Genomic DNA, 9,458 nt, shown 5'->3' with positions numbered 1-9,458 from the left:
GGAAGCTGATTATGGGATGGATCCCTGGATATGGCAGTCTTTAGATGGTCCATCCTTTCTTCACAGCTCCAAACTTTATCTCTGTAACTCTTTCCATGGATCTAGTGGTGATTTTTAGCACACAATGGTACATATCTTTGTTCTAAAAATCCTAAAAAGGTAATAAGGTCTTGTTAATTATTACTATATTATAACTTACAAGAATTAAATTTGTAATTACTAACTTTTAATAAGAGAAATATTGTCATACCTTAAGCTTTATTTTATAATGAGAGAGAATAATATCTGGGATGGTATTCAGTGTGCCATAAGTACTTATCTTTGGTAAAGTCGGATAGAATCCGCGCTAATGTCACCACAGTGACCTTTGCAAAAACGTGTCGAGAACTGTGAAATAAGGAGAAACCTCAGTTCTTTAAGATCTTCAGCTGCCTTTCAAAGATTTTCTTATATTTTTGCAATTTATTTCATTATTAAAGTAGCAACTAATATGTATATTATTAGAGCTTAAAAAGTAAAATTTATGTTCTTGAAATTCACATTAATCATGCAGAGTTTTTCCCCCATTAGTTTGCACAGACATCTTATTGAACATTTAAATGCAGAAATAGTGCTGCACACCATCACAGACGTGAGCATTGCTCTGGACTGGATCCGATCAACAATGCTGTATATCAGAGCTCTGAAAAACCCATCTCACTATGGTTTGTTACTTTGACCTGGAAATATAGTGATTGTTTTTCAAACCACCAGGGTTTTTATTTATACTGTTAAAGATTAGATTACAGAAACTAATAACCAACAGAAAAAAATAGTAGCAGTCAGCAATATATTCAGAGGTAAGAGTAGGCAAAATGAGAACACACTGTTCTACTCCTAGTCCTTAATTAAGCTTTAAAATCAACACTGTTAAAAATAGACTCAGTGGAAGAAAAAAAATTAAGTACATAAACTAAATTAACATAAGTTAAAGCTTTAAAGTTTTGAATCTTTCTCATACTTATCATTCAGCTTCCCTCTCATTCTAAATTTGTAGCTGTTCATTTTCCAATTTGTAAGAACACAAAGCAAATCATAAAATAAAAGCAAATAAGGTGTAATTTTCCATTTTATGCAAACAATATCCCATTATATTAGTTTTCTAACAAATTGCTTAAAACACAATATCTTGGAACAACGGACATTCATTATCTCATTATCTCATTGGGTTTCTGAACCCAAGCGTCTCAGCTAGCAGGTCTGGGTCAGAGTCTCTCTTGAGGTGCTGGCAGCACGTCAGCCAAGCTGCAGTGGCCTGAAGGCCTGGCAGGGCTTGCAGACTCGCCCAGAAGGCTGGCACAGAACCCTTGGCTGAGGCTTACTGTTTCCAACGTGGAGTTTTCCTGCATCTCTCTTCCTGCAGGAAGAGTAATAAAAGACAGGCTGGCTAAATAAAAGCTGCATTTCCTCGTTTAACTAACTTTAAAACAAGTTAGTCCTAGCCACCTGCAGGGGAGAGGAACTGAGTCAGTTGCTTTGTGGCCTTGGCAAACCATGAATCACAGAAATCTCCTGCCCTAGCCTCCCAGCTTCAGAGCCTTATGCCACGATTGTTCTGCACCTTTCTTTGTAGTTTCTCCCTAGTATATTTTGGAGGGTTTCTGTTTAAGTTTTAGGCTAGTGTATGAAGTGATTGGCTTTACTGTGACATTTTCATCGTGTCTGTCGTTGTGCTTTCTTATGTTCATGTCCTCCTACTGCTTTCCCTCCCTCTACAGCCTCCTATGACTGGACCTTCAGATCCCCACAAACATGCTCCCTTCTGCATTATGTCACTTGATCCATTACCCTCTCCATCATCCTTAAGGTCTCCTTTTCTCAGAGTCTTCTTGCACATCACACACACCCACACACACACTGGATTACACACACGAGTCTGGCTTATTTCTCTTAACATAATGATCTTCATTACCATTTATTTTCCTGAATATCTCATGATTTCATTTTTCTTCATGGCTAGAAAAAAATCCATTGTATACATATGTCCATTTTTTTTATCCGTTCATCTGTTGGCAAACATTTAGACTGATTCAGTTTCTTTCTATTGTGAGGAATGCAGCAATGTCTAAGGCTGGGCATGCATCCCTGTGGAATATGCTGACTAAGCGTCCCTTGGTTATTTACTGAGGAGTGGTAAAACTGAGCCATAACATATTCTATTTTTAAAATAAATACCTAAGGATTTATTTTACTTGTTTATTTGTGTATATATGTCTGTGTGAGTATACATGTATACCTAGGTAGTGGTGAGTGGGGTCTAGAAGAAAGCAGCACATGTCCTCCTCTGTCATTGCTGTACCCCTTTGAGGGATGGTTTCTAACTGAACCTGCACCTCCAGCTTTCTCACCTAGTCATCCTCCTGTCTCCACCTCCCTTAGAGCTAGAGTGACAGGCAGGTGTGAGCTGCTGACCTGGGTGCTGGGAACCTACCTCAGACCCTCTCTTAACCAGCCCCACCTGACATGTCTAAACAGCTCCAGTTGATATGAAGTCTCCAGTCAGAGGGCACATCATTTTAAAATGTAGTGCCTATTGCTAAATTATTGTCCTTAGTGGCTTACATGGTTGTCAGCAGTTCTTGGGAGTACTATATTCACATATTCCCTACAGGGTATATACTTGTATCTTTTTATCAACTTTGTGCAAAATTCATCTTTGCTGCAATTTGCACTTCTTTCTCCTTGTGAGTAATTTATTTTGTAGTGAATTTTTTATATTGTATTACCACAGTAAGTGACAGCAATCTTAGGTATAAAAGTTAAATTAAATATATACACATAGACACAGATACCCACATCCAGTATGTAGAAGGTTTTCCATAAGTATGCTCATGTTATATTATATTTCCTGAATTTCATGTAAACGGAAGTATTTCCTTTTCTTCTTCAGTTTCTTTTAATTCATAGTGTTCACGGGATTGCTTTAAATTCCTTTTGTTATAAAATTATAGACCCAGTTGTATCAATACACCACATTTCAGCCAACTATTTTGTGGATAGGCATATAGATCATTTCCAAATTTTGACTATATACACCTGCCTCAAGTGCACTTAGTTCTACACAGACATGCAGACATAACTAAATATAATAAAATAGATCTTTAAATGGATTCTACATGGTTCTTGCTCAATAGTTTCAGATTACTTAATACAGATTAAGAAAACAAAATATAGCCAGTTGAAAAGATTTCAAGATAGTGGTTGTGATCTATGAATAGTTAAGCCTTTTTGAGCTCATTAAACTGCTATTAATCTATATGAAATATAGATACGAATTTTATGTGAAGTTTAAATTGTAAAGAAAAATTAAATACACTCTCATTTTTTAAATAAATGTTTAATCACTTACACAGGTTTTCCATCTGGATTGAACAAAGATGGGATTGAAGCAAAATTACAAGGTTAGATATATTTCCTTCTAATATCTATATATATTGTATACATTTTGATGAAAAATATCTGTTACTAAAGAAATAATAATATACTTTTGTAAATTATTTTAAAAAGTAAACTTGTCTGGAAAACTATTTTTTACGTACAAAATTTGGCATGTATAGTTTTTCTGTATTGATTAATTCTGTCAGAATATCTGCTTTTGTATAAAATATTAACTTGGCTTTATTTTGATTGTTTTTTAAATGACCTTGATCTCTGAAAACACTGCCCATAGATTAAATACTTTTTTGTTTGTTTGTTTGTTTTCGAGACAGGGTTTCTCTGTATAGCTCTGGCTGTCCTGGAACTCACTTTGCAGACCAGGCTGGTCTCGAACTCAGAAATCCGCCTGCCTCTGCCTCTCAAGTGCTGGGATTAAAGGCATGCGCCACCCCTGCCGAGCTAGATTAAACACTTTTTTTTCCTTTTTTAGGTTAATTTTAATTGAAAATATAATTTTGGATTTATTGTGGGTTCTCATTCAAATCTGTGCAATAAGCCGGGCATGGTGGCACACGTCTTTAATCCCAGCACTTGGGAGGCAGAGGCAGGCAGATTTCTGAGGCCAGGCTGGTCTACAGAGTGAGTTCCAGGACAGCCAGGGCTACACAGAGAAACCTTGTCTTGAAAAACCAAAAATAAAATAAAATAAAATAAAATAAAAATCTGTGCAATATTTCCCTTTCAAACTTCAACTTTAATCCTTCACTAAGTATTTTTAAACTATAAAAATTCAAAAAGCACTTATTAGAATTCAATATTGCTGTGTCTTCATTGTGTTGAGACTTTCAGCAAAAATAAAGAGTTTTGGATACAGTAACATTAATTTTAATTTGTTCTCTGAATAGTTATATGTGGCAAATAAAAATACAGAGATAAAGTAACTAGTAAGGGCAGAGGCTGAAGGCCAGGTTAGCCATCTGGAGCCTCTCAGCTCCCTCAGGTCCAAGGGCTACTGCGTTCTGAGCCCTGACATCTCCCTTGGAGGAAAGACAGCAGCACAGAGCTTGCTACTCCAAATCTGATTTTGCTTCTTGCTCAGTAGCCTCTAAGAGTGTTACAGTAACCACGAGAATAAAATGCAAAGTTTCACAGTGCCTACAAGGTACAGCACATAGCTCCTGCCTCTGTCTCTGACTTTATTTCTTGTCCCTTTCTCCATTTTATTTCTTATCTCTAAATTGATCCTTGTATGTTAGTTACAGTATGCCCATTGTCACTAGTTAGTTACAGGGCTCTCATTGTCACTATGTTAGCTACAGTGTGCTCATTGTCACTAGGTAGTTACAGTGTGCTCATTGTCACTCAGGGTCTTGTCATCATCTGTTCCTTGCTCTTGGAACATTCTCAAGTATTGTACATGGCTTGCACATTTATTTCATCTAAGTCTCTGTTCAAATACCCACCTGTCAGAGAGCTCTTCCTTGCTGTTTTATTTATATCTGTTTTCACTTAAAGATAAAATTACTTTCATGTTGTAGTTATTACTATTTTTTGACCTTGGAAAAATGCCTTTATTGTGAAAATTAGGGATATCTATACTTCATATAGAAATTATATATTTATATGGCTAAATCAGAAATGTGTACAAACCTTAGTTAAGTGTTTAAAAAACTATTAGTTTTTAAAAAATCTTTCTCAGCTTTATTTTTTTTAGTTGTTTACAACACCCAAAATGTATTATTTGTGGATTTGGTTTTTCATTAAAATATAAGTTCTACATATATGAAGAAATGTGTACTGTCCACTATAAATGTGATGTTCAGTATATAGGATAGCAAAAATCTTCCCTGATCGAGTGACTGATTAGTGATAATAAGCTAATTTTAGCTTGAGCGAGGATAACTAAGGTAATTAGAAAACATTTAAGAGCCATAGTTATCAAATGTGTTAAGCTGTGCCAAGCTGACTGCATGACACTGCTCCTTATAAGGACTGTAAGGGCCTTTATGATTGGCTCCTCTGTAGGACCGGGCAGGGTGTACTGCTCACTCTGCTCTAAACTGTCTCCCTTCTGGCTGCTGCACGGGGCACTGGGGACAGTAAGCAGTAGGGTATGATTGGAAGGTGTTCACTAGTTTCTGTCAGTTACTCGCATGGATTTGTATTGCTTCCTCTTCAGAGGTTTCTGAAGACACACATGGCAGCCTCTTCAGAGAGATAGAAATAAAAAACTAAAAAGCATCAGCTAGAAAAAATTAAGTGATTATTTCAATAAAGTGGCAAACAGGATGAGGGGTAAGACTGACAAGTTTGAGAACAAATTCATAAAACTCTTTGATTATATACTTTGGAAACAAGAGAATGGGCAGTGAGTGAGGTCCATGGACCTTGTATAAACCTCATTGAGAAATTAGTGTGGCAAAGAGGAAGCAGTAGTGACCCCTTCTGCTGAGGGCATCTGCAGTCCCCTCAAACCACACAGAAGTATAGAGAGCAGCAAATGGCTCAATATGATGCTAAAAGACACAACTTTGGGTGGAGAGTTAAGATGTTAATGGCACATGTGAAGTTGTATGTGGAACTACATGCAACAGATACAGCATGCCTTGGGTTCCACTATGCACATGAGGGAGAGGGCCTGGGCTCCACTATGCACATGAGGGAGAGGGCCCTGGGCTCCACTATGCACATGAGGGAGAGGGCCCTGGGCTCCACTATGCACATGAGGGAGAGGGCCTGGGCTCCACTATGCACATGAGGGCCCCAGCCCCCTGTAAAGCCAGGCAGAGGAGCTGTTATACTTTTTCACCTCCTTGGGGGTGTATCTTTACTGAATAAGTTCTCTCACTTTTCTGGATCCTATCTACATGTCTGTGCATTTCCTTGATTTGGAGCCATCAGGAGTAGCCCTGTGAATTCTGGTGTCAGCCAGTATCATTTTGTGCTATTTTATGTTTGATAAAAGTTTATAAGAAAAACAATGGCATAGTGGAGAGTAGATAACAAAACAGTTCCTTAGACTTGGAACAAGTACTTCAGCCTCAATTCTTTAGTCTCCCAATGTGTATGTGTAATTTTTGCATGTTTTATTATTTATTATTTTATTATGTTTTATTATTTATTATTATTTATACACACACACACATATATATATAATTTCAGATGTTCCAAGTGCTGAATGGTATTTAACACATTAATTGAATGTTGTTTCCCGAGGGTTTTTTTTTTTTTTTTTTGCTATTTAAAAGACTCCAGTTCTTCCAGAACAATAATGCTATAGCAGACATCTTCAATATATTTAATAGTAATTTTAATTTTCATTTATTTCTTATTTTACTAAACTTAAAATCTGTTTTCTATAATTGAACAGAATTATGTTTGAAGAATCTGAAAGATTTATCATCACTAGACCTGATAAAGATGGATGAAGATGTTAATTTCAAACCAACAGGTATTTTTCCTTATGGTGTCACTGAGTTTAACGCTTGTTTACTAAGACTAAAATTTTGTTTTACTAAAATTTAACCAATGGTAAAACAAAATTATGACCTTGTTTCCAATAGTATATCATCATTTATAGCTATAAGGCATCATTTCCTTGTCTATTAAACACATCTAGTAAATGATCGAGTGACATGCTTTCTTTCTCAGCACCGATGGATGCTGCCTGATTTTCTCTTCTGGACACTGCTGTGTTGGTTCTGCTTTTAAATGGGAGTCTCCTTGACCTTTCTTCTTACTATAGGCTTCAGACTTCAGATCTCTGTTTCCAGTTTCATTTTTTGTGAAATGCAGTTTAGTTTTACAGATGCAGCTATAAACATATATAAAATCATTAACAATTGCATCTTGTGGCCGGGCAGTGGTGGCACAGGCCTTTAATACCAGCACTTGGGGACAGAGGCAGATGGATTTCTGAGTTTGAGGCCAGCCTGGTCTACAAAATGAGTTCCAGGACAGCCAGGGCTATACAGAGAAATGCTGTCTCAAAAAAACAAAACAAAACAAAACAAAACAAAACAAAACAAAAAGAATTGCATCTTGTATGTTAGCAGCAGCAGAGCTGAAAGGAAACAAGGTTGTGTGCTGCCAGGTGTAGTAGCTCATGTTCTCTCAGACTAAAAAGGAAACAAGGCTGTGTACTGCTCAGGTGAAAACAGTATTGTTGACTTTTACTAAAGAAGAGAGTATCAGGATGAGTCAGGATGGAGGGAGGGTAGGTAAGAAAGTTTATATGAGCTTAGGCGTGGGCATTAAGGGAGGGGATTCCTTCCTTCTCCCTTAGGGAGGGATGACCTGCATGTGTGGGCATGTGTTTCTCAAGAGTCACACTTTAGTGTCTTTTTAGCAGTCATATGTATGACTTTCGTGGCTTCTGAAGTTACTTTGTCCAAAAGATTCTAAGGAACGTTTTCCTTCTATTTCTCTCCCTTTTGGTAAGCTAGATGATAGAACAGTTTCATAGGGTCACAGGAGCCAAAGGCAGCCTTTGGATCTCAGCTCTGTCCAGCTAAAATATCCTGTTAGTTCTTTGAGGGTTGGTCTGTGTGTCTGTCTGTCTATCTATCTAGTTCTTTTCACAACAGGATTTCTCTGTTTAGTGAACTCACTCTGTAGATCATTCTGGCCTTGAACTGATGGAGATCTGCCTACCTCTGCCTCCCAAGTGCTGGGGTCAAAGGCTTGTGCCTCCATCACCCAGCTCTTTGAGGATTTGAGGATTTATAAATGATAGCCATATTTCTGTTAACTATATTGGTTGACTTCAGCAGAATGCTATTTTATAATTATTTAGACTGCCATTAATGCAGGTAGCAGTTCCTAAATGTTATCTGCAATTCTTTGGGTTTAAAAAAAAATCTTTCTGTTTGGCTTTGAGACAGTCTCACTTTGTACCCATTGCTGGCCTCACACTACAGACAACCATCCTGCCTTAGCCTTCAGCGTGCTGGAGTTAAAAGTGTGTGCCATCACATCTCAGTTAAATTGTTTTATGATTTTCTTGCTCTTTCATGTTACTAATATTTTATCTTCTTTTTTTAAAGATTTATTTATTTATTATATGTAAGTACACTGTAGCTGTCTTCAGACATCCAAGAAGAAGGTGTCAGATCTCATTATGGATGTTGTTAGCCACCATGTGGTTGCTGGGATTTGAAATCAGGACCTTCAGAAGAGCAGTCGGTGCTCTTAACCACTGAGCCATCTCTCCAGCCCATATTTTATCTTCAATAGTTTATTATTGTGTATATAAATTCTATTTATATACTCTTTAATACTTCTGCTTCATATAGTTTTTGTTTTTTAATTTGTGGTCACAATACTCAAATATTTGGCTAGTTTTATCTATTATCTTATTAATATTTTTCCTATTTTAAGAAAGATTAATCATTTTAAAACAGCTGGTATCTGTAAGAAGCTTGGCAGTCATTAAATTGGCATGTAGATCATTTAGGAAGGAAGGAATGAAGGGAGGAAAGAAGGAAGGGAGGAAGGAAGGAAAAAAGGAAGGAAGGAGGAAAGGAACGAAGGGAGGGGAAAGAATAAGGAGGGCAAATCTGAGCATCCATTGTAAGCCTAGGTGCATTTGACAAAAGTGATGGGGAAGTAAGTCGGAGATGGGGTTGTCTGTGGGGCAGGCTCTTACCTGGTGTGCCTACATTAGCTTACTGTCATTTTACTGCCTAGGAGGGTCTTATGAAAGTGGGATTTTGTGTTGATTTCATGGTGATGGATTGATTCAGAGTAAGTGCAAATGGAGCCATTGGCTGTAATGTTTCTTACAGTAAGGAGTCTAAAAGATGCCTTCTTACAGTTTCTATTATCTCTGCCCTGCAAACTCTGCTTTTTTTAAGGCATTTTTTATTAGACATCTTCTTCATTTACATTTCAAATGCTATTCCCAAAGCCCCCTATACCCTCCCCCCCCCGCCCTCCTCCTCAACCCACCCACCTGCTTCCTGGCCCTGGCATTCCCCTGTACTGGGGCATATGATCTTCGCAAGACCAAGGGCATCTCCTCCCATTGATGGCCGACTAGG

At 37.5% G+C, this 9,458-nt stretch overlaps 1 protein-coding gene across 1 annotated transcript in view; it reads left to right on the top strand.

Moving 5' to 3' along the window:
- The window catches only part of Hfm1 (helicase for meiosis 1), an 88,673-nt gene that overhangs the window by 32,905 nt on the left and 46,310 nt on the right, over window positions 1-9,458 (top strand). Inside the window, 3 exon segments of the mRNA XM_021163373.2 lie at window positions 483-704; window positions 3,393-3,440; window positions 6,788-6,868. Coding sequence (XP_021019032.1) covers window positions 483-704; window positions 3,393-3,440; window positions 6,788-6,868 — 351 coding nt within the window.

The sequence above is a fragment of the Mus caroli genome, chromosome 5, assembly GCF_900094665.2.
Source record: "Mus caroli chromosome 5, CAROLI_EIJ_v1.1, whole genome shotgun sequence".
In the NCBI taxonomy this organism is placed as follows: Eukaryota; Metazoa; Chordata; class Mammalia; order Rodentia; family Muridae; genus Mus; species Mus caroli.
This window is presented reverse-complemented; position numbering and strand designations above follow the sequence as displayed.